The sequence below is a fragment of the Chionomys nivalis genome, chromosome 8 (genome assembly GCF_950005125.1).
Source record: "Chionomys nivalis chromosome 8, mChiNiv1.1, whole genome shotgun sequence".
Lineage (NCBI taxonomy): Eukaryota > Metazoa > Chordata > Mammalia > Rodentia > Cricetidae > Chionomys > Chionomys nivalis.
In genome coordinates this window covers 68,113,311-68,138,126 of record NC_080093.1, presented here as the reverse complement: position 1 = coordinate 68,138,126, position 24,816 = coordinate 68,113,311, and the positions used below count along the sequence as shown (strand labels likewise).

General features: G+C 43.0%; 1 protein-coding gene across 5 annotated transcripts in view; it reads left to right on the top strand.

The window, feature by feature from the left end:
- Sec23ip (SEC23 interacting protein) overlaps positions 1–24,816 on the top strand; it is a 47,108-nt gene that overhangs the window by 19,000 nt on the left and 3,292 nt on the right. For 4 of the 5 annotated variants that reach the window (XM_057778204.1, XM_057778203.1, XM_057778207.1 and 1 more), the window contains exons 6-18: positions 1,574–1,694; positions 2,707–2,796; positions 3,531–3,672; positions 4,707–4,915; positions 6,163–6,281; positions 7,782–7,934; positions 9,887–9,982; positions 14,844–15,041; positions 18,781–18,936; positions 19,491–19,593; positions 22,106–22,291; positions 22,891–23,053; positions 23,988–24,089. In XM_057778204.1, coding sequence (XP_057634187.1) covers positions 1,574–1,694; positions 2,707–2,796; positions 3,531–3,672; positions 4,707–4,915; positions 6,163–6,281; positions 7,782–7,934; positions 9,887–9,982; positions 14,844–15,041; positions 18,781–18,936; positions 19,491–19,593; positions 22,106–22,291; positions 22,891–23,053; positions 23,988–24,069 — 1,818 coding nt within the window. In that variant the 3' untranslated portion in view covers positions 24,070–24,089. The remainder of the gene's footprint in view (positions 1–1,573; positions 1,695–2,706; positions 2,797–3,530; positions 3,673–4,706; positions 4,916–6,162; positions 6,282–7,781; positions 7,935–9,886; positions 9,983–14,843; positions 15,042–18,780; positions 18,937–19,490; positions 19,594–22,105; positions 22,292–22,890; positions 23,054–23,987; positions 24,090–24,816) is intronic. The other variant, XM_057778205.1, reaches the window with a different exon arrangement.

Sequence of the window (24,816 nt, the reverse complement as noted above, 5' to 3'; positions counted from 1 at the left end):
TCATTCATTCATTTTTTTTTTGTTTTTATGTCCCAACTACAGTTTTCCCTTCCTCCTTTTCCCAGCCTGCCCTCCCAATCAGTTCCTCTCTGTTACTCTTCAGAAAAGGGCAGGCCTCCCATGGTTATCCTCCAGCTATTGCATGTCAAGCTGTCACCTCCTCTTCTCTTAAGGCTGGGCGAGGTAGTCCAGTAAGAGGAAAGGGTCTCAGAAGCAGGCGACAGAGTCAGGGAGTCCCTGCTCCCTCTGTTAGGGTCCCACAGGAAGATCAAGCCATACAACTGTAGCGTGTATCCAGCGGGCCTAGGTTCGTCCCATGTGGGCTCCCTGGTTGTCGGTTCAGTGAGTTCCTGTGAGCCCAGGTAAGTTGATGCTGTGGGTTTTCTTGTGTCCTAGACTCCGTTGGCTCCCATAGTCATTCTTCCCCCTCTACCACAGGATTCATCAAGCTATACCTAAGCTTTGGCTGTGGTCTCTGCATCTGTTTCCAGCAGTTGCTCTATGAAGCCTCTCTGATAACAGTTGGGCCAGGCGTCATTCTCTGAAGATAGTAGAATATCATTAGGGATCATTTACTTTCATTATTTTTTTTATTTTTGCCAGTCATGTTTGTTTCTATTCTATGTCTCTGGATTGTTCCCTGTTCCGCCTCTGGGTCCTGGCCCTCAGGGGTTAGCTCCTTCTCATGGTATGGGTCTCAATCTGGGCCAGTCATTGGTTGATCACTCTTATAATTTCTGTGCCACCTTTACCCCCTGCATATCTTGTAGGCAGGACAAATTGTAGATCGAAGGTTTTGTGGCTGGGTTGGTGTCTCAGTTCCTCCACTGGAAGTCTTGCCTGGCTATCGGAGATGGCCGGTTCAGGCTCCATATCCCCTATTGGTAGGAGTCTTAGCTAGGATCACCCCCATAGATTCCTGGGAGCATCAATTGCACTAGGTTTCTAGCTTACCCCAGAGATGCAACCAGATTCCAGATGTCTCTCCCAGTGCTCTCTCCTCCTTCCTCTCCACACCTGATTCCTCCTGTTCCATCCCCACCCCCTTATCCAGATCCCTACCCCCATCCAGCGGTGATGTCCATTCTATTAAATCTTACATCTATGTGTGTGTGTGTACATACGCATTCACACATTTTTAACCCCTTCCCATTCTTGTGGTGCTGAGAAACTCAGGGAAAAAAAATCAATATGTATTCCAGCATAAGTATTGAAAGTAATTATATATTTAGTTTTGATAGTTAATGGCTGGACCTTTACAGAATTTACTTGGGGAACAGTTCTACTTCATTTGTAACCAGCTGTACTGTGAAGCACAGGATTATTAAACATATTAGTTTGAAGCAGGCTTAGTGGTACATGCCTACAGCCCCAGCACATGGGAGGCAGAGGCAGGAGGATGGCTGCAAGTTCTGGTCTAACTTTGTCTAGGTAACAAGTTCCAGGCCAGTCAGGGAATGTGTAGACCCCCATCTTGAGAACCAATGAAACAACACCCCCCCCCCAGTATTACTTAACTTATTGTGGGAAATAATTTTGCTAATGAGCCTTGTCATAATCTTGTGTCTTGAAGGTTATTGTCCAGTTCCAGCCTTCTTCAGTGCCAGATGAGTGGGGGACAACACAGGATGGACAGACGAGGCCCAGAGTTGTAAAGCGTGGGATCGATGACAGTCTTGACGAAATTCCTGACGGTATGTCTAGTTCGCTCAAGGAGAAGATCTGTTTGGGCTGCTCTGTTAGTGTCGCCATTCACTGTGAGGGAAAGAGGCCATTGCTAGAGTTACTGCCAGAGTGCTCAGAGTCCAGCCATCTATGTTGGCCATACATCTGTCTTTTTTCTTATTGTTCCTAGTTTAATTTTAGATTTATTTATTTTTACAAGTATGAGTGTTTTGTCTGCATATATGTTCATGTACCATGTGTGTGCCTGCTGCCAACAGAGGTCAGAAGAAGGACTGGCTCCTCTGGGAGTTAGGGTTGGTTGTGAGCCACCATGTGGGTGTTGGGAACCGAACTTGGGTCCTCTGCAGGAATGGCAAGCACTTTGAACCATTGAGCCATCAACCCTACATTTCTATCTTTTTGTTTTGAGACAAGGTCTTACTGTGTAGTCCTGGAATTCGGAGCTCTACCTGCCTCTGCCTTCTGAGTGCTGGGGTTAAAGGTGTGTGCTGCCAGACCAGCAAAGATTTTTTGGTTTTGTTTGACTGAGCTCAGGGCCATGTTCATGTGCACACTTTATGTTCCTAAGCCACTCCTTCATCCCATTCCTGTGGGATGCTGAACAGATGGCACATTATGGTGGGTCCATAGGCTTGTGAAGAACAGCCGTTTCCTTGACCTCTCCGTTTAGTTCGCCATGTTTGCCCAGGGAGACATGTTGTTCTAATTTGACACAGGCCAATAACAAATATTTTCGTGGAAGGGTAATGGATTTCTTTGCCTAGGTTTTTTTTTTTGTTTTGTTTTTGTTTTTCGAGACAGGATTTCTTTGTGTAGTCCTGGCTGTTGTGGAACTCTCTCTGTAGACCATACTGGCCTCAAACTCAGCAGAGATCTGCCTACCTCTGTCCCCGAGATCTTTGGCTAGCTTATGATAAAAGGGGTCTCAAGAATTTAGCAGTTTAACTAACAACACCAAATTCTCAGTTTTGTGTGTGTGTCTGTATGAGATGATTTTTATTATTTGTTTCTTTTTACTAGGGGAAATGCCTCAAGTTGACCATTTGGTGTTCATGGTGCATGGCATTGGACCCGTATGTGACTTGCGCTTTAGAAGCATTATTGAGTGTGGTAAGTGCAAGTCACATTTCATTTCCTAGGAGAAACCGAGTGCTGATAGAAGGGCTCTGTAGTGTACATTTTTATGATGCTCCTAGCTGTGCACTCGTGCCTCAGGAGACTTGTGTGGTCAGTAGGAAGTATGAGTTTGTGTTTGATCTGCTCTTATGACATACAATCCTAGATTCTGAAGAATCAGAAAGGACCGTGAGAATAATCTCACCGCTTTGGTAGACAGCCTTCTTGCCTGAGCACTAGCTGCAGCATGGAGCTCCTGTGTCCCGAGCTGACACCTAGGGAGTCCTGAGAAGCTGTGTAGAACATGTAAATGAGCAGCCTTCTCAATTGGGCTGGGAATATGAAGACAGGTCTGTAGTAATAGTCTGCGTTTACTGGCTACTTGGTGTTGCATGTGTGTGCCTCACACCTGCACCTCTAGGTGTGTGTGTGCCACTGTTACCTCCAGCGTAGGTGAGGAAAGGCCTTGGCTGAGGTAGGTGCTCTACTGCCGCAGTTGGTTCTGGAACCTGATGCTGAGGAAGGATAGGATTCCAATCTTCTGGCCTTTAGGCCTCAAAAATATCGAAAATTAAAAGAACTTTTTAGCAGTTGGGCGTTTGTTCATTTACTATTTTGTCATCATTTTTAAAAGTATATATCTTTATGTTATTAAAATGGCAGCACATTTCAGTTAATGTATTAGCTACCAAGCTAAAATAATATTTTTTCTTTTTCTTTTTTTTTAGTGGATGACTTTAGGGTGGTTTCTCTCAAGTTGTTGCAGACACACTTCAAGAAATCTCTTGAGGAAGGGAAAGTCAGCAGAGTGGAGTTCCTTCCGGTTCACTGGCATAGCGCCCTGGGTGGGCATGCCACGGGCGTTGACAGGTTTGCAGGGTTTGATGCTGTGTTTTTCAGAGTATCTAAAATTAGAGGCAAATTTAAACTGTAATGCAAACTGGCTTATTCTAGTTTGAGCAAATAAGGCCTTTATGTGAATGATGTCTTGCTCCGACGTGATGAAGTGCTGGGTGTGCTATAAATATCTGCCTGTTCCCTGTGTCTCTCGTGGGTTTGTTCTCATTGTAGACATCTAAGGGGATCTAGGAAAGTTTAGACAGTTTGAGTTTATTTTTGGTGCTTGTAAATGGATTCGGAGAGCCAGGCATGGTGAACACACCTGGCTCTGCAGCTGGCTTTAAAACACCCTCTGACCTGCTGTGGTCGGGTGGGGCCTGTCATGAATGCTCAGCAGCATCTTTGTCTGATTAACAGCCTCAAGGGTCTCCTTTACCAGGTGATGTCCCCCATAGGGCAAAAAAGCCACCCATTTGGGATTTAGATTGTTAGTCTCTTGGTGGGGAACCATTTAACATCTATGGTGCCCTATGGTGAGCAGCACTTACCCGGCTCTGTGACAGAAGCTCCCCACTCAGTTTCCAGTGCTCCCATTGCAGAGCCGCAGGTACAGGTAATGTTTATGCTGCCCCATGTGGCTAGTAAAATGGTTCCAGTTAGTGGCCGCTGTGATGTGTTGGAGCTCATGCTTTAACAAAGCTAAACTGTGGACAGTGTTCTGGCCACACTGGACTGTGCTGTGAGGTGCTTGCTTTCTCAGTGAATGCTGAGAGTTTTTGTTTCAGGTAACTCCTTCCATATTCTCACAGTGACAGCCTCTTGTCTCTGGCAGCCACAATTTTTGTCAGGCATCCAAATTTCAGTTAGTCAAAAGAAAGTGGGCAGTAGGGCTTTTCTATGTCAAAGTTGACCTCTGACAGTTATAAGTTCATTGTACTAGTTAATGTGTAATCTCTCCTTTATTATACTGGTTTTTCTCTTTTAGAAATAAAAAGCTAAACTGTTAAAAATCCAGAGGTCGAAGGTAAATACTGACAGTAACTTTGTTTTTTCTTTTACGACAGGAATATCAAGAAAATCACTTTGCCAAGTATTGGTCGGTTCCGGCACTTCACTAATGACACCCTGCTAGATGTTTTGTTTTACAACAGCCCTACCTACTGTCAGTCAATTGTGCAGAAAGTGGGAGTGGAGATAAACCGGTTACACTCTCTGTTTTTGAGTCGGAACCCAAACTTCAAAGGAAAGGTGTCTGTTGCTGGTCACAGTTTAGGTAAAGCTGTCACATAATTTCAGATGTGCCTGTTGGTTTGCTAGTCATTGCTTTGTGTTCGTCTGCCTGCAAAAACAGGGAGCTTGAGTTTGTGAATAAAACTGGATGTTCTGTGTTTAGATTGCCTTTGTTCTTCATGTCCAGTAGTGGAGAAAGGCTGTGCATTTTTGTTGTTGTTTCCAGGTTCTATTTTATTTATCTCTGCGTGTGTGAGTCTGTTGAGTGTATGCCATGTTTATGTGGGTGACCTTGGTGGTCCGAAGAGGGTATCTCATCCCTGGAGCTGGAGGTAAAGATGCTTGTATAACCTGCTGGATGTGGGTGCTCGGAACCAAGTTTAGATCCTCTGGAAGAACAGGATGCACTCAACCACAGAGCCATCACTCTGGCTGTTAGACTATGCTGTTTTGTTCTTAGATGGAGCAGGAATATTACTAGAACTTTAGGAAAAAATGTGTAGGTAAAGCTGTCCCATGTAATTTCAGATTTGATTGTTGATTTGTTGAGAAGTTGCTCTGTGTCTTTCTGGCTGCCAAACTTAGGGCATATATGAGTCATACATGCATGGGTCTATGTACTTATGTGTACTACAGCACCGTGTGGAGGTCAGAGAACAACTTTGTAGGGTCATTTCTCTTCCACCTTTACATTGTGCCTTAGTTTGTTTTCTGTTGCTTTGATGAACACCATGATCGAAAGCAACTTTTCAGGGAGGGGAGATTTTATTTTAGCTTACAGTTGTAGTTGATCATGACAGGAAGTCAGGCAGGGCTTCCTGAGCCTACAAGAACCTGGAAGCAGGAACTGAAGCAGAGACCGTGGAGTAATGCTGCTTACTGGCTTGCTCCTCCTGGCCTGCACAGTACGCCCCAGGATCACCTGCCCAGAGATGCACCACCCAGAGCAGGATGGGTCTTTCTGCTTGAATCAATGCCAGTCAGATAGGGTGTTTTCTCGGTTGAGGTTTCCTGTTTTCTGATGACTCTAGCTCCTGGCAAGTTGATAGAAATCTAAGAACCGATACAGATGGGCTCTGGAGATCAAATTCAGATTGCTAAGCTTGCATGACAAATACTTTGACTGGCTGAGCTATCATGCTGGTTCTGATTATTAGATTTTAATCAGCTGCTCATCTTTGTGTGACTTCTGCTAGAGACTGCAAAATAAAAGCAGGAGGATTTATTTAGTGTTGAAAAATACGTGGGGTAGTTAACTTTGTTATTAAGCATAATATATCTTTTCCTTAGGTTCTCTGATATTGTTTGACATCTTGTCTAATCAAAAAGATATGAGTGTCTCTAAGTCTCCGGGGTCCATGACTGTTTCTAATGGAGTTATGAAACAGCCAGATTTTCAGGAAAAGCAGGTGAGTTTATCGTTACCCTGTTGACATTGAGATTTAGAGCTAGACCTGAGCTGTTCTCCAAAACCTGTACTGTTTCCTCTAATTGTTTTTAATTGTCAAAGTACATTGAGGCTCAGAAGTACAGTAGAAAGTTGGGTCACACACCTGTAATCCTGACTAAAGCACGGTTAATAAAAACTCAGAGAGAGAAATTGGGGTTCAACCTGAAGATCCGAAAAGCAAAGTAGCCAGCCACTGGCTCTTACCAGTCCAAAATGGCGATCCTGCCTCCAAGAATCTCAGAATGAGACTGTGTTTGAGAGCTGTTTCCTTCCATTTTATAATCCTCTCTAGGGCTGGGATTAAAGGCATGTACACCTTGATTGAAGGCATACACTGCCCGGTTTCTATGGCAGACTAGTGTGTCTACTGGGATTAAAGGTGTGTGTTACCATTACCTGGTCTGTAAGGCTAACCAGTGGGCTGTTTTACTCTCAGATCTTCAGGTGAGCTTTTTTTTTTAAAAAAAAAATTATTTATTTATTATGTATATAATATTCTGTCTGTGTGTGTGTCTGCAGGCCAGAAGAGGGCACCAAACCTCATTACAGATGGTTGTGAGCCACCATGTGGTTGCTGGGAATTGAACTCATGACCTTTGGAAGAGCAGGCAATGCTCTTAACCACTGAGCCATCTCTCCAGCCCCTCAGGCAAGCTTTATTAATTAAAATACAATCGAAATGCCCCTACACCTCACTGTTTTGGAGGCTGAGATGGGAGGATGATGAGTTCAAAGCCAGCTTGAGCAACACAGTGAGACGCCATCTCTAAAAATAGGAGCTTCTTGTTCTTTTTCCTTATGGATTATAAAGTAAATGTGAAGGCTTAGAATTATAAAAGCTAAACTATTATCATTATTTATTTGTTTGATTTTTTCAAGACAGGGCTTCTCTGTGTAACATCCTTAACTGTCTTGGAGCTGTCTTGGAGCTCTCTCTCTCTCTCTCTCTCTCTCTCTCTCTCTCTCTCTCTCTCCCTCTCCCTCTCTCTCAACAAAACCAAAGTTTATGGAGACTAATGCCATGCATGTGAGTTCACTGCTTTAAAGGCTGGTACAGTGCCTGCTTGCAAGAGCATCAGTCTCCTAGCACTTAACATTTCTCTACCAAACTTGGAAAATGGGCCACAGACATGGTCTAATAAGGTGGGGAAACAACTGGAGAAGGTGTGGAGCTCTCTTTTGTAGACCAGGCTGGTCTCGAACTTAGAGACCTGCCTGCCTCTGCCTCCCCAGTGCTGGGATCAAAGGTGTGTGCCACCACCACCCGGTTTTAAAGTAAATTATTACAGAAAGTGGACGCATAAGTGATTTACTGAACAAATATTCCTTAAAATCCAGGTGAAGATGGCAAAGTGCTGAAATTTAGTTGATTTGTAGAGCAAAGCCCTTTTAGATTTCTGTAGATCACGAGACATGCGAGTTTTTTCTGAGCTTTGTAATATTTTCCTCTTGTTTTAAGGTACCCGAAGAGCCAAAGCTGATGTCAGATGAATCCTGTGGACTTGATGTTGAAAATGAAGAACCCCTGACTTTGCATGGAACCCTGGAAGCACTCAGCCTCTTTGATTACATTAGCACTTTTGAGAAGGAAAAGATGGATATGGAATCTTTGGTACTGCTAATAACTTGGTTCATTTTGTTAAGAACTCTTACATCAGAATTTATTCCACATAAGCCAGAAAGTTAATGTTTAAAAAACAGAAAAAAGGGGCTGGAGAGAGAGATGGCTCAGAGGTTAAGAACACTTGCTGCTCTTGCAGAGGACTGAGGTTTGGTTTCCAGCACCCACAATGTAGCTCACAACAGTCTGTAACTCCTTTTCAGGATCCAGTGTCTTCTTCTGGCCGCTGTGGGCACCAGCACACACATACTGCACACATATACACCGAAGGAACACATGTGTACACATAAAATAAACACAGCAGGTTTTTGTTTGTTTTGTTTTTGTTTTTCAAGTCAGGGTTTCTCTTTGTAGCTCTGTGTAACTCATTTTGTCAACCAGGCTGGCCTCGAACTCACAGGGATCCGACTGCCTCTGTCTCCTGAGTGCTGAAATTAAAAGCATGTGCCACTATGGCCTGGCTCTAAATACAACCTTTTTAAAATATGAGGGAAAAAAATGTGTGAAGTTTTTTTATTTTTTATTTTTTTGTTTGTTTTTTTGAGGCAGGGTTTCTCTGTATAACAACTCTGGCTGTCCTGGAAATTGCTTTGTAGACCAGGCTGGCCTTGAACTCAGAGATCTGCCTGCTTCTGCCTCCTGGGTGCTGGGCTTAAAGGTGTGCATGAGACAAAACATAGAAATCATATCTGGAAAAGAATTTTAAAGTAGTAAACAGCATGACAATACCTACTGGGCAGAGATGGATTGGAAAAACACCTGGACGCCGACACAGGCGGCTTTTATGGTCAGAGTTTATACAGAACTCTGTGTATATAAGGAAGCAGCAGGCAAATGAGGCATTGGAAACAGGAGCATGATTTACAGGAAAGAACAGGTGACCTTGTTCCTTGGGAGAACAAGTACAGAATGCTCTCTAAGAGTAACGCGATACTGGTTTTAACCCATTTGGTAACAGTCTATTGGCAGGAGGAGGGGGAGCTGGCACTGTTGCTCTGGTTACTGAGAGTGTAAATGGGCACAGTCTCTGCAGAGATTTCTCGTGTCTTCAAAAATAAGTTGTGTGCCCTTTGCCCTGCCGGTTTTACTGGTAGAAATGTTTTCTGTAAAGAAACCTCTGGGAATACCTGCAGGATGCTCACTGAAGTTTTCAGTAGCGTGGACCTTAGCAGCCACAGTGCACACGGACAGGGTGTAGTGGCATCATTTGTGCAGCCCTGCAGCAGGACTTGCTGCGCTTGAGTGACAGATGCTGTCATCCATCTTGACCTGTCAGGTGCTTGGATGAAAGCTCGAGGTTGACACACATTGAAGAGCATGTAGCTGTTGTGTGCAAGTGAGATTTCTAAAGAGGCAGAGTGCTACAGTTACCACTGAAGGAACTGGATGCTTGGGACCAGGATGGACAGGAGAGGTCTGAGGGGAGAGCTTCATTATGTTAGCAGTATAACTTCAGAGTTTTGCATGACATACTATATTTTCTATCAAAAATAAAAGAATTTTTAATAGAGAGGCTAATTAAAAAATTTTTTTAAGCCAGGTGGTGTTGGTGCATGCCTTTAATCCCAACACTTGGGAGGCAGAAATAGGTGGATCTCTGTGAGTTCAAGGCCAGCCTGGTCTACAGAGTAAGTTTTAGGATAGCCAGGGCTACACAGAGGAACCCTGTCTTGAAAAGCCAACAAAAAACATTTAAAAAAAAAAAATAGTACTAGGTACTGAAGCCAAGACTTCACACATGTTAGACAAGTGCTCTACCAGTAAACTGAGATTGAGCATTTTAAAGCTTAAAATAATCTATTTCAAGCAAAAAGCCCTAGCTATTTTGAAGGTTGACTGACTTTTTGGTTGGTTTACTTGATTCTTATAGTATTCTTTGTACCCCATTTTCAGCTTCTCTGTCTCTAGACTGATTAATTCATATGCTTTGCTTCTCTTTAAAGCTTATGTGTACAGTTGATGACCTGAAGGAGATGGGGATTCCTCTTGGGCCCAGGAAGAAGATAGCCAATTTCGTAAAACTTAAAGCAGCCAAACTGGTAAGGTTCATTTCTGTCCTCAAGAAAACGAACATGTTTTGTAACCTGCCCTTTTCGTTTGTTTGTTTTATCTTTTAAGGCAAGGTCTCACACTGTAGCCCAGCCTAGCCTAGAACTCACATACAGCATGATCCTTCTCCTTCAGTCTCCCAGCACTGGGGTTGGAAGTGTGAGCCATTATGCTTCACTCTCATTCTTGTCTTAGAAGCTTTTAATGCCCCTTCGGTTGGCAAACTAGTTTATTTCCACCAGGAGCACAAAATGGAAGCCCAGGCTCCAGAGTCTGTTGGCACTGGGTTTATATCCACATGGCAGTGACTGAACAACTTGGTGTTCCAGGGACAGAGGGTTCCCTGGAAAAAGGGCTTTTCATTTTTGCTAGTTTATTTAAAAATTCTTTCAAAGATTTATTTTATGTGGGTGACTGATTTATCTGCATGTATGCATGAGCACTCTGTCTGTGCCCTGTGCTCATGGAAATCAGAGGAGGGTGTTGGCCTGCCTGGTAAGAAGGAGTACTAAAGACAAAACAGAAAAGGCCTTGCAAATCAACAGTTGAGACAAATATCCATTACCTTGTTTCCCACTGTAGACTGAATCACATTTTACCTTAATAGCAGTAAGTCCCGTGGTTTAGGGTCTGAGGGACATGGCTGGAGCACCTTCTTAGGCCAGGGTCCAGTTGGTTATAGTACGCAGAGAGGAGGCCAAAGCTAGAGGCTGTGGCAGGAACTGTAAAAGAAGTAGTTGGAATTTTTTAGTTGCTGAAAAAGATGATAGTGCTGTGAATTTGGGATGGAAAGAGAGCAACTCCCAAGGACTTTAGATAAAGCAATCTATTTGATTAGCTGTTGGGAAAAGCTGTGAGATCATCAGGTGTCCCTTTCCCTGCATGTTAAATAAACCACTCTCTATTTCCGGTTCACAACATTCTCTTCATCTCTTTGGCATCTCCCAGCAGTCTGTGGGCAGATCCCCACAAGTTCCTCTCCACACATGATCTTATCCTAAAGAGATGAGGTGCTGTCACTCTGAGCATGGTGTTCCCGCACACGTTGTTCCAGGACTGTGCTGGGGTGATTCTGTATGTGGGCACAGCAGTGAGGCCAGGCCCATGAGCAAGACAGACAAGGATCCAGGAGTGATATCTTCAGGGTCTCTGCTTCATGGCCTTAATTTTTTTCTTTATGAAAAAGTCGAAAAGTTCTTTGAAAACTCCTAGGAGGGTCCTGTTTATAGATTACAGTGCCTTAGATATATAAGCTGTGGCATTTTAAGCATGCTTGGAAAGTAATAAAGATCTATAGTATAATCTCACTTTTTAAATTAAATATAGTTGCTTTCAGATGAACCAAGAAACTTTGTCAGCCACTTTGCATTGATTGATTTGAATTGTTCACAGGTAAATTGTTGACAGATGAAGATAATATGTACTATGTCTTGGTGACTTACTATTACTGAAATAATGGGACTAAAATTAGCCCGCTGTTTTTTAGCAAGGATATCAAATATGCATAGTCTCGGGTTTTTTTCCCTCTGTAAACCATCTTTGTCATTTTCATTTGAAACAGAGTGGTTTTTAGTATTGGGAATATTGTTAGCTACCTCTGTATATGTTGGTTCATTTGTACATTAAATTGCTGCGGGACTCTAGGGGAACAAAATAGCTCTTGGCAATAAGTCATCGTATGGTTTCTTTTTTTTTTAATTGATATTTATTGAGCTCTACATTTTTCTCTGCTCCCCTCCCTGCCTCTCTTCTCCCCGCTTTAACCCTCCCCCAAGGTCCCCATGTTCCCAATTTACTCAGGAGATCTTGTCTTTTTCTACTTCCTACTTCCCATGTGAGTCTCTCTTAGTGTCCGCATTGTTGCCTTAAGTTCTCTGGGACTGTGGTTTGTAAGCTGGTTTTCTTTGCTTTATGTTTAAAAACATCTTTGAGTGAGTACATGTGATAATTGTCTTTCTGTGTCTGGGTTACCTCACTCAAAATAATGTTTTTTAGCTCCATCCATTTTCTTGCAAAATTCAAGATGTTATTTTTTTTTCTGCTGTGTAGTACTCCATTGTGTAAATGTACCACATTGGTCTTATCCATTCTTCGAATAAGGGGCATTTAGGTTGTTTCCAGGTTCTGGCTATGACAAACAAAGCTGCTGTGAACATAGTTGAGCACATGTCCTAGTGGCACGATTGAGCATCCTTTGGGTATATACCCACAAGTGGTATTACTGGGTCTTGAGGAAGGTTGTTTCCTCATTTTCTGAGAAATTGCCACACTGACATCCGAAGGGGTTGTACCAGCTTGCATTTCCTCCAGCAACGCAGAAGTGTTCCCTTTTCTCCACAACCTCTCCAGCATAAGTTGTCATCAGTGTTTTTGATCTTGGTCATTCTTACAGGTGTAAGATGGAATCTCAGAGTTGTTTTGATTTGCATTTCTCTGATGACTAAGGATGTTGAGCATTTCCTCAATCAGCCATTTTAGATTCCTCTTTTGAGAGTTCTCTGTTTAGGTCTATACTCCATTTTTATTTTTTATTGGATTATGTGTTCTTTTGATGTCCAATTTCTTGAGTTCTTTGTATATTTTGGAGATCAGATCTCTGATGTGGGGTTAGTGAAGATCTTTTCCCATTCTGTAGGCTGTCGTTTTGTCTTGTTGACCGTGTCCTTTGCTTTATAGAAGCTTTTCAGTCTCAGGAGGTCCCATTTATTGTTTCTCTCAGTGTCTGTACTGCTGGGGTTGTATTTAGGAAGTGGTTCCCTGTGCCAATGTGTTCAAGTGTATTTCCCACTTTCTCTTCTATAAGGTTCAGTGTGGCTGGCTTTATGTTGAGGTCTTTGATCCATTTGGACTTGAGTTTTGTGCATGGTGATAGATAGGGTCTTTTTTCATTCTTCTACATGTTGATATCCAGTTATGCCAGCACCACTTGTTAAATACGCTTTCTTTTTTCCATTTGGTATTTTTTTGCTTCCTTATCAAAAATCAGGTGTTTGAAGATGGTGTGGATTGATATCCGGGTCTTCTATTCGGTTCCATTGGTCCTTCTGTCTGTTCTTATGCCAATACTAGGCTGTTTTCAGTACTGTAGCTCTGTAGTAGAGTTTGAAGTAAGGGATTGTGATGCCTCCAGAAGTTCTTTTATTGTACAGGATTGTTTGACTATCCTAGGTTTCTTGCTTTTCCATATGAAGTTAAGTACCGTTCTTTCGAGGTCTTTGGAAAATTTGCTGGGATTTTGATGGGCATTGCATTGAATCTGTTCATATAGTTTCTTTAAGTAGCTCTCTTAGTATCTAGAATATTGAGTTCTGTGGATATAGTGAAAGGTAATACTGGACAAGAAAGCAAATTGTAACTGGAAGAACTGAAAATTTTAGAATTTAGGTTTCAGGTTGTGCTACCTCATACAGACAAGGAGTGAGCTAACCAAGCTGTCCAAAATACCTGTGGTGGAATCTGTTACCTGAGCTGGCTGACTGGATTTTCTTTGATTTTTATTGTCCTTCATATTAACCAGATAGACTACTTTCCTATGTTCATAGTATTTTGGAATTATCAATAGAAAAGAACAGTTTGGTTAGCTGTTTTGTTAAGCTGCTGTGAAACAGAAACTAATCCTTCCCAGTCTAGGGAGCAAGGGGCTCTGACCCTGTGGATAAAGAGGTCCACTTGGCAAGTGTGTGCCTTCTCTTGACAATGTGAGCAGTCAGGGTGTGCTTACCTGCCTTTGGGCATGGGCTTTACCTCATTAGCAATAGCATCACTTATATATTTTCCCTGTTGCTTTTGCTGTTTGCTTATGGAAATGTATAACTCTTGAGGTATTCTGGACAGTGAAGTTTGACAACTAAGCACGTGTGTAGTCAGCACCTAGAAGCGGGATGTGTCTGTCTCAGCGCCACCCCGCTGCTTACTGACTCCTGCCTCTCGGCCATCACCACTGCCATTTCTTTTTTGTTTGTTTGTTTTTTGAGACAGGGTTTCTCTTTGTAGCCCTGGCTGTCCTGGAACACGCTCTGTAGAGCAGGCTGGCCTCGAACTCAAAGAGATTCGCCTGTCTCTGCCTCCTGAGTGATGGGATTAAAGGTCTGCACCAGCATCATCAGGCATGATTTTTTTTAACAGAAATGTTTCTGTCTAGACAGTCATAAGTAGAGTAGGTAGAATGTACTGTTTTATATCTGCCTTCCCATATTTAATAATTTTGAGATTCATGTAAGTTAGCCAATATTAGATTGAATTTTCGCTATTTTGCTATATTTTGTCTTTTGTAATTTTTATTTTCTAAGGATTATACAGTTTATTATAACAATCATGGCATGTCTTTCCTGATGATAGTAGGTGTCTTTAAGAAGTACATTTTCTTGGGAGTCTGGAGAGATTGCCTTGCAGCTAAGAGAGCTTGGCTGCTCTTGTAGATGGAACCAGTTTAGGTTCCCAGCATCCACATGGCGGCTGCAACTTGCTATTGCTCCAGCTCCAAGGGATGCAGTGCCCTTCACAGCGACACATACACAGACGCACATATCAAAGCTAATCATTTTTTTTCCTTTTTGAGACAGGGTTTCTCTGTGTATCTTTGGCTGTCCTGGAACTCACTCTGTAGACCAGGCTGGCTCAAATTCAGAGATCTGCCTGCCTCTGTCTCCCTAGTGCTAGGATTAGAGGTGTGCACCACTATGCCCAGCTCAAAAAATAAATATTTTTTAAGAAGTAGTTTTTCTCAGTAGCCCCAGTGTTGTTACTCTGCCTGAATTACTAAGAACTCCTTAATTGCATGGCAGCGTTTCTTACAGTGACAGCTACGAGCTGGCTGTTCCTCAAGACTGTCTTAACTGTTGTGTTCCACAGGAGCAGAGGAAAGCAGCGTCAGAAAAGAAGGCAGCCATGGCTGCTGTGACGAAAGGACAAGACGACAGTGTCCTGAAAACTAAGGAGATGGCTCTTCCTTCTTCAGAAAACAATGAGTCAAAGAGGAAGCTGTCAGTTGGGGCACGCGTGTCTTCTGTGCAAGTTGAGTATGAGTCTTTTGACGTTGGCACGGGACAGGTGAGTGCGAGCTGACAGCTAACGGTTTAAGGTTTTGTTTTGTTTTTTTTCTTGAGGCAGGGTTTCTCTATGTGACAGCCCTGACTGTCCTATAACTCACTCTGTAGACCAGGCTGGCCTCAAACTCAAAGAGATCCTACTGCTTCTGCCTCCTTTGTGCTGGGATTAAAGGTGTGAGCCACTACTGCCCGGCCAGATTGTATTTTTAAAAATTGATTATTCCATGTATTTTTTATTGTGTGTGTATGCATGTCATGACACTCAATACAGATGTTCAGAGGACAACCTGTAGGGGTTAGTTTTCTCCTATCGTGTGTGACCTGGAGCTCAAACTCAGGGCCCTATTAGTATCAAGTACTTTTACTCTTGCTAAGCCGTCTTGCTGGCTTCAGATTATATTATTAAGATGTCTTTGTTGCCAGGTATGGTGGAGCAGGTCTTTAGAGGCAGGTGGTTCGCGAGTTCAAGGCCAGTTTGGTCTATGCAATGAGTTCCAGGCCAGCCAGGGCCCTCTAATGAGAGGCTGGCTTTACAGGTGGTTGTAATGTTTCTGAACCTTGAAGGCCAAGCCTTTTTTATCTCTTTTCAGCTTCTCTTTGTTTATCGGCCGACTTTATTGTCCTGCAATAATAGATGCTTCACTTCAACTGTCCATTTTCACCTCTTCACACTGTCTTCTCTCCTGCAGCTTTGTCCTAGCCTCCCCACCCTTCACAATAGGTGAGGATTGCTGGTCAGGCTTTCTGATAACTTGGTTATCTCTTCACTGGTTGTTTCTAAGCAAAGCCACATTCCGAGTTACAGGAGATTATGCTCCAGCACGTTTTTTGGGAGGTGGGGTACACAATTGAGCACATATGGAACATATAGTTTCTGGCTTTAAACCCCTTTAATAAAGCAGTCCACTGATCAATATTTTAAGCCTTTTTGTGGTTGTTTGTTTTTATGCATGCAGCTTGTCTGGTAATGTACACATGAAAATTCTCAGTTACTGCCGCTTGTACAAAGTGCCAGTTTCCTGGCAGTTGGGGCTTGCACCTCCCACCCGGACCGTGCAGTGCACTGTTAGCGGTCTTTTTGTCTTTCTTTTTATTATTTTAAAAGATATATTTTACTTATGTATATGGGTGTTTTGTATGCATGTATGTGTACTATGTGCAGTACCCTCAGAGACCAGAAGTCAGTGCCAGATCCCCTGGAACTGGAGTTAACAGATGGTTGTGAGCCACCATGTGGGTTCTGGAAATTGAACCTGGATCTTCTGCCAGAACAAGTGCTCTTAACCACAGAGCCATCTCTCTAGCCCCTATTCTTTTTTCAGTGTTAAAATGAAAACTGGTACTTTGCACATTCATGATAGGTGAATGACACACTCCAGGCCCTTTTTCCTTCTAAAAATATGTTTATAGGATCACCTTCACAGTGCCTTTGTTTGTTTTTAGATTTATTTGATGTGTGTGAATATTTTTCCTGCTTGTGTGAATGAGTGTCATTTTTGTGCCTGGTGTCCTTGGAGTTCAGAAGAGGGCTTTGGATCCTCTGGAAGTGGAATTACAGATGTCTGTGAGCTGCCATGTCAGTGCTGGGAACCAAACTCAGGACTTTTGCAAGAACATCAAGTGTTTTTTTTTTTTTTTTTTTTTTTGGTTTTTTTCAAGACAGGGTTTCTCTGTGGCTTTGGAGCGACCCTGTCCTGGAACTAGCTCTGTAGACCAGGCTGGTCTCGAACTCACAGAGATCCGCAGCTGCCTCTGCCTCCCGAGTGCTGGGATTAAAGGCGTGCGCCACCATCGCCCGGCTACATCAAGTGTTCTTAACTGTTGAGCCACCTCTCCAGCCTCTAGGATCACTTTTCTAACTTTCTTCTGAAAGAATTTTTTTTTTCAAGTCAGGGTTTCTCTGTGTAGCCCTGGCTGTTCTAGAACTCACTCTGTAGACCAGGCTGACCTCTAACTCCGAGATCTGCCTGTCTCTGCTTCCCAAGTTAAGGGCATGTGCCACCACTGCCCAGCTAAGAAGTAATTTTTTAAACATAAAAATTGAATTGCTTTTTCTTCTTGTATTTCATTTATGTTTCTGACGACCTTACAGGGAAAATGGCAACATGGTATCACACTGTATTTATTGAGCCCTTTTTTTTTTTAACGCATTGTGTGTTTGTGTGTGGAGTCTGGAGGATACCTTGGGTAGGATATTCAGGAACAATGGTTGCTTCCTTTGAGACAGGATCTCTCCTTGATCTGTCAGTCACCGCTTTGGCTAGACTTGCTGGCCTGCAAGCTTCCTGTCTTTGCCTCCCAGCACTGGGGTTTCAGGAATGCACCACCACATCTGGCATCTCTATGTGGTTTTAGGGATCAGAAGCAGATGCTTTCCCTGTCCAGCCACCCTCAAGCCTCACTTGTGTTTCTTAAGACATTATTTTTTATTACAAAGTATCGATTTTATCTGATTTCTATTGAATTACATGTCTCTTTATACAAATTCTCCAGACTATAATGGCAATATATGCCTGTGACCTCTGCACTTTGAAGGCTACCACAGCAAGAGGTTGTACCCTCCAGGCCAGCCTGGGCTACATAGCACTTTAAGGTTAGCCCAAGCTACACAGTGAGAACTTACCTTAAGAAAAGGAAAGAATAGAAGAAAAAAAAAGAAATCTTGAAATATTAAGGCTGTTAGCCTCTTCTCATGTGAGTTATAAATACTTGTTTTATACACTGATTTTTCTTTTAGCTTTGTTTTTTCCTCATGGTGGAGCAAAACTTGGATTTTATTTTATTTATTTTATTTGAGGCTGGATTTCTTTGTGTAGTCCTGGCTGTCCTGGGACTCACTCTGTAGACCAGGCTGACCTCAAACTCAGAGATCTGCCTCCCAAGTGCTGGGGTTAAAGGCGTGTGCCACCACTGTCCAGCTTTAAAAAATGTTGAATTTTCAGAGATAAAGGATATGTAAGGATATGAAGTTTGGTTCTTAGGAGGGCGGCCTAGTAGTGTCTGTAGAAAGTCTTGATTGAGAGTCCAAGTCTGCACTGTGTTACTAACTGCGTTCTTGGTGAGGGCTGCCACTTCCCTGCCTTTCGCTGTCTTCACCTGTGAAGTGGGGCATGATGGTCTGTCTCATCTGTTCTGTTAGTGGACCTCTGTTCTTGGATCATGCTCTTCGTTCCCAAAATACTAACATGGCAAAACATTTTCTGCTCCTGAAATAAAATAAATAATAAACTTTGTAAACATAGCATGTCATCACACAGATATCTGTTCTTCCCTCGGGATGCTTCATGTAAGCTATCCTAAGTGGTTCTTTGGACAAACCATTTTTCTGACGGGGAACTTGCTTTAAGTGTTTTTTTTGAGACAGAGTTTTATGTAACCTGGCTGATTTTTAGGATGACACCAAGCTTTCTTATTCTCCGCCTCTAGCTTCCTATGAAGAAGACAGAGTTGTAATAGCGTTAACACAGAACCCCTCTCTGTGCTGACGAGTGCTTTCCGTGGCCTTAGTTATTCATTCTTCACTATATTGAGTTCAGTTCAGTGAAAATCCCCATGTTATAACTGAGGCAGAGGCAAAAGACATTAAGAAACTTGACCAAGAGTAGAAGCAGGCCCAAACAGGGTGACTATAGGTTCTGCAGTTTGGACCTGAGCCAGTGCAGACCCAAGAACATTTAAAAATCCAAAGGGTTTGTCTGTGTGACTGCGGAAGAATGGTTTTTATTGTTGTTCCTTCCTAGGTTTCTGTCACTTACAACTCGTTAGACTTTGAGCCGGAGATTTTCTTTGCCTTGGGCTCTCCAATCGGCATGTTCCTCACTATCCGCGGTGTGGATAGGATCGATGAGAACTACCGCCTCCCTACCTGCAAAGGCTTCTTCAATATTTACCATCCGGTGAGTGGCTTGAATTTACTTTGTGCTTTAAAAAGATGAAAGCTCTGTCCTCTTCATCCAGACATTCTCAGGCTCTTGGAAATCAATGGCAGTCATGAGTTGCAGAGCTCAGCTGTCCCTCCTAAGAGTCTGATGCACTTTTCAATAGGTATTTCTACCAGAAAGCTTTTGTTCAAAGGAAAAAAATATGTTGGTTGCTTTGCTTGCAAAATAATTTCACAGCTGGGCGGTGGTGGCGCACGCCTTTAATCCCAGCACTCGGGAGGCAGAGGCAGGCGAATCTCTGTGTGTTTGAGGCCAGCCTGGTCTACAAGAGCTAGTTCCAGGACAGGAACCAAAAAGCTACAGAGAAACCCTGTCTCGAAAATCAAAAATAAATAAATAAATAAATAAATAATTTCACTTACAAATTTAAAATCTTGTAATTGCCATTAGCTGAGTAAGGTGTGGCAAGAAGTCGGTCTCTGGCTTGCCAGTTAGTGGTTTGCCTCCCTAACTATGGCGTGTAACTCCAAATAAGCACTCACGGGTTTCTGTGCTCTTTCTCCTCGCAGCTTGATCCGGTGGCGTACAGATTAGAACCCATGGTGGCTCCAGATTTGGACTTGAAAGCTGTTCTCATTCCACATCACAAAGGCAGAAAGAGGCTTCACTTAGGTAAGAAGCAACTGCTTTGGGCACTTACTGCAGAGCAGGCACAAGATTAGGAGTTCAAGGGTGTGCTTGGCTACAAAATGAGTTACAAGCAGTCCGAGTCACGTGAGACCCTGTCACACAAAGCACAATACAAACAAAAACCCCACATAGTTGTCCTTTCCTGTTGATATTGTAAACTGTGGTGAATTATGAACATTTATTGTGTGTGATGTCTTTGATGTGCCACTGTGAACATGTGGAGGTCAGGGACAGCTTTCAGGAACCAGCTCTCTCTTCCCTCGTGGGTTCCCATGGCGGTCAGGACAGGGTGTTGGATTCCCTGAACTGGGCTTATAGATGGTGGTGAGCCACCGCGTGGATGCTGGGATTGAATGCAGGTCCTCTGCAAGAGCAGCCAGTGCTCTAACTCACTGAATCATCTCTCCAGCCCTCTTCTGATTAGATTATGGTAGTGTGTCATTTTTGGAAAGAAGAAGACTAACATTAAAAAGGTATATATTCTCATACAAAAATAAATAAATGTTAAAAAAGAGAAATAAAATTAAAATTTTTAGAAGTTAAAATTAGAAATTTGTTAGCTTGCAGGGTGATTTAAATATGATTATTAGACAAACAGGTGTCAAAGGGGTGGGGCTTGTTTTCAAAATTGGAAATTTAAGTTGTGGTCGTCACAGTTGTGTGTGTGTATGTGTGCACATGATGTAGATGTGTATGTGTTCATAAATGGAATGAGGTCAGAGTACACCTTTGGTTGTTCTCTCCTTCCACCTCGTTGAAATGTGGTTTCTGGTTTTTATCTGCTGCATGTGCCAAACCAGCTGGCCTACAGTTTCCAGGGTTCTCTTACCACCTTTCATACCCTCAGGAGCTCCAAAGTACACGGCATATGCTACTCTGAATGGGTTTCATGGATTCTGGGCTTCAAACTGAGGTCTTCACGCTCTCACGGCAGGCACTTACCCTGAGCTGTCTCCTCAGTTCCTTTATTCCATTTGTTGTTGTTGTTTTTCTGAGACAGGGTTTCTCTGTGTTATAGCTCTGACTATCCTGGAACTTGCTCTGTAGACCAGACTGGCTTTGAACTGAGAGAGATCTGCCTGTCTCTGCCTCCTGAGTGCTGGGATTAAAGGTGTGTGCCACTTCTGCTGGGCTCCTTTATCTGGATTTTAAAAATAAAAAATTTACAAGGGCTAGAGTGACGCCTCGGTGATTAGAAGAACTGACTGCCCTTCCGGAGGACCCAGAGTCTACCCCAGCACCCACACAGCCTCCTGCAACCCCAGTCTCGCAGGATCCAATCAATATCTTCTTCTGGTCTCTGAGGGCCCTGCACGCATGTGGTGCACAGACACAAAGCCAAAATACCCATACACACAAATAACAAAACAATCTAAAAATTAGTTTTATTTTTAAAATTACATTTATATGTGTCATAGTGTCGTGGAAGTCAGAGACCAGCTTGTAGAAGTCAATTCTCTCCTTCCTACATGGGTCCTTAGGATCTCTCTTGGCTTGTGAGGCTTTCCAGCAAATGCCTTATATAGTCATTTTGCCAGCCTAGAATCTGATATTTTCAAAATTATCTCACTATTACAAATTAAGAAAACTGACTTTTAAAGTTTTACAGGCTTTTTTTTTTTTTTTTTTTTTTGGAGACAGGGTCTCTCTCTTCATAGTCCCAGCTGCCCTGGAACTCACTATGTAGACCAGGCTGGCCTTGCGCTTAGAGATCAATCTACCTGCCTCTGTCTCCTGAGTGCTGGGATTTAAAGATTTGTGCCCCTATGCCCAGCTGTTATGGCCTGATTAAAAAATTTCTGGTAAAAAATGTATAGGATTATGTCTGTATTACGGTATTTGAACTTCTTTTTGGGAAAAAATTTTGTAGGTTTGGGATGGATCAAATTGTTTAAAAAAAACTGGTTGGGGTGGTTTATGCCTGTAACCCCAGTGCTCAGCAGTCTGAGATGTGAGGAGCTTGAAGCTCCAAGACACTGCGTCAAAAACAAACAAAAAGCCAGGCATGGTAGTGCATACCTCTAATTTTAGCACTTGGAGGCTGCGGCAGGAGGATTTCTAGTTCAAGGCCAGCCCTTCATAGTGAGATCTTGTCTCAAAAAAATACAATGCAAATCAGCATTTTACTCTATTGAGAGTTCCTGGTTCCAAGAGGCTCCCGTAAGATTTAAGGGAGAGGGCTGGAGAGACGGCTCAGAGGTTAAGAGCATTGCCTGCTCTTCCAAAGGTCCTGAGTTCAATTCCCAGCAACCACATGGTTGCTCACAACCATCTCTAATGGGGTCTGGTGCCCTCTTCTGACTTGCAGGCATACACACAGACAGAATATTGTATACATAATAAGTAAATAAATATTTAAAAAAGCAGATATTAAAAAAAAAAGATTTAAGGGAGAAGGAGGCCCTAGTAGTCTGGTGACATGATTAACTTTTAATTTCTAGGGCATAGAATTCCAGTGGCTAATTAACTTGGTGTGTCATCTGAATCTGTTTAGAGTTGAAAGAGAGCCTTTCTCGAATGGGATCTGATTTGAAGCAGGGCTTTATCAGCTCTCTGAAAAGTGCTTGGCAGACACTCAATGAATTTGCACGTGCTCACACCTCTTCAACGCAGTTGCAAGAAGAATTGGAAAAGGTGGCCAATCAAATCAAAGAGGAGGAAGAAAAGCAAGTAGTGGAAGGTATGTTTGCTATGGAAGCATTTCCCTGACATGTTGTTGAAGAGCATAATGCGTGTAATCTGTGGGAGGCAGTGTCCCTTTCTAACCTCATCAGATTGGGTAACTCCTGTGAAGGAGAATATGTCCTCTGGATTCCATGTCACCCTTCATTAACTGTTAAAGAAGTTTTTACCTGATAGTTCTTGGGCTTTTCTCTGCAATTTTAAGATTTTATTTTGGGTCGTTAAGTCAGGGTGGACTATGAGTTGAGAGCTAAGTTTGTGTTCAGGCTTTGTAAAGTCCATCCTTCTGCTCCTGCTGAACTGTGGTTTTGAGACTCTATGTGCAATGCCAGATCATCTTGCTTTGTGATTTTCAGATTCTAATTCTGCTTCTTTTTTTTCTGCAATGCTCTCTCGCCCCTTCACAACTTCTGTCAGCTGTTGCTGTCTCTATCTCGGGGAACCAGCCCTCTTCCCCTGTTCTCTGGAGGAATGGGGAGTGAGCCTTATAGCTCCTCAGTTGCTATGAGTGTCAGGCGATATTCATTGAACCCAGAGAGTCAGCTAAAGTTAGAGAATAATTGATTGACTTTGATATTGAAATGGTTTAAATTCTAGCAGAAAAGATTGTTGAAAGTCCAGAACTTTCCAAGGATGAGGACTACTTAGGAAAGGTTGGAATGTTAAATGGAGGCCGCCGGATTGACTATGTTCTTCAAGAAAAGCCAATAGAGAGTTTTAATGAATATCTTTTCGCTCTTCAGAGTCACTTATGCTATTGGTAAGTATTTTTCACTTTGATTCTCCTTGAATGGCTTTAACTAGTACAATGTTTTCACTGTAGTGGGGGTCTTTTACTAATTACCTACTTGTGATGGACTTAATAGAGTCACCTGTTGAACTCATACAGTCAAAAACATTTCCCCCTTTAGGTTTTTGTTGTTGCTTTCATGCTTCTTTTAAATCCAGATGCAAGCCGGGCGGTGGTGGCGCACGCCTTTAATCCCAGCACTTGGAAGGCAGAGGCAGGCGGATCTCTGTGAGTTCGAGATCAGCCTGGTCTACAAGAGCTAGTTCCAGGACAGAGAAACCCTGTCTTGAAAAACCAAAAAAAAAAAAAAAAAAAATCCAGATGCAGATACTGAGGAGAGACTTGGCCAGCAGTTTACATTTCTGACTTGTTGGCAACTTTTCTAAGTCTGCATAGAATTCAGTAATCCACAAGGTGGCAGTGTGTCAGCGTGTCATCTGCCCTGACCAGAGACCACGGGTGCTTGTGCAGTGATTTTATAGGAGTATCTTTTTTTCTTCCCTGAGAGATTTTGATTCTGTGTATATGGTGCTCTACCTGCATATACACCTGCATGCCAGAAGAGGGCATCAGATCCCATTACAGATGGTTGTGAGCCACCATGCGGATGCTGGAAATTGAACTCAGAAGCTGGCAATGCTCCTAACTGCTGAGCCAACTCTCCAGCCCTATAGGGGTATCTTTAATGGCAGAAGTTTAAGGTCTTTAAAAGCTATTTTTCCATATGTCCCCATCACTGAGGAGATTCCCAGCATGACTGTTTTGGAATTGACTGGAGTCCATACAGGCTTTAAAGACTGCTCTGGGCTCCATGCTTTGCTGTCAACTGCCCATTCAGAACCGAGTAGAATAGCGTGTGGGGCACTTACCTCCTTACTAATTCTTATTGTTTTCTTTCTGCTAGGGAATCTGAAGATACTGCCCTCTTGTTACTTAAAGAAATTTATCGAACAATGAACATTAGTCCAGAGCAGCCCCAGCATTGAGCAGACTTGCGTTTTACTGGGTGAGTTAATCCTTATTAAATGTGTAATGCTGGTGTTTGTGCTGCTAAAATTGTAGGGTCCCTTTGTGATAAGACGATAGAGGAAATCAGGTCCTCTCGGGATTCTTACTCTCATTTAGAATTTAGGAGGGGACTCAGCTGGAAGCCTAAGGACAATTTTATTATTGTTTAAAAGACAGACCAGGCCATGCCAGCTGTAAGAGGAGAATGGAGGAGAGAAAGAAAAAGGAGAAGAAAAAAAAAAGGCCATTTAAGCTGGCACAGTGGTGACTGGAGCTCTGGCCACAGGAGATGACTGATGAGAGACGACTGAATTTGGGTCTCTTACGGAGAAGAGCTCTCACGAGTCACCAGTGAAGTCACCGTGGATGTAAAGGAAAGGAGAGTTATGGAGGATGCCTGTGGGATTTAATGGGAATTGCGTGATGGTGCTTTTTCCTGGCAGGGCCCATGAAGGAGCAGGTGTTTGGATGGTGGGGTGGTGGGTAATCACTTCTGGTTTGTGGAGTCAGTAGTTGATAATGTTGGTCTGAAGGTGAAAAGAAATCTGAGCGCTAAAGATGACGTCAGAGGCATCAGTATGAATTTGCCATCCAGAGACTCAGGAGAAGGAGTGTGGGGAAGAGCAGGGGTCCCTGGAATGAAAGGACTCCAGAAGTTGAGCCCAAGCAAGGGAGGATTGCTGCAGGCAAGGGTCAGAGGACAGGCTTCAGGCAGGTGCAGATGC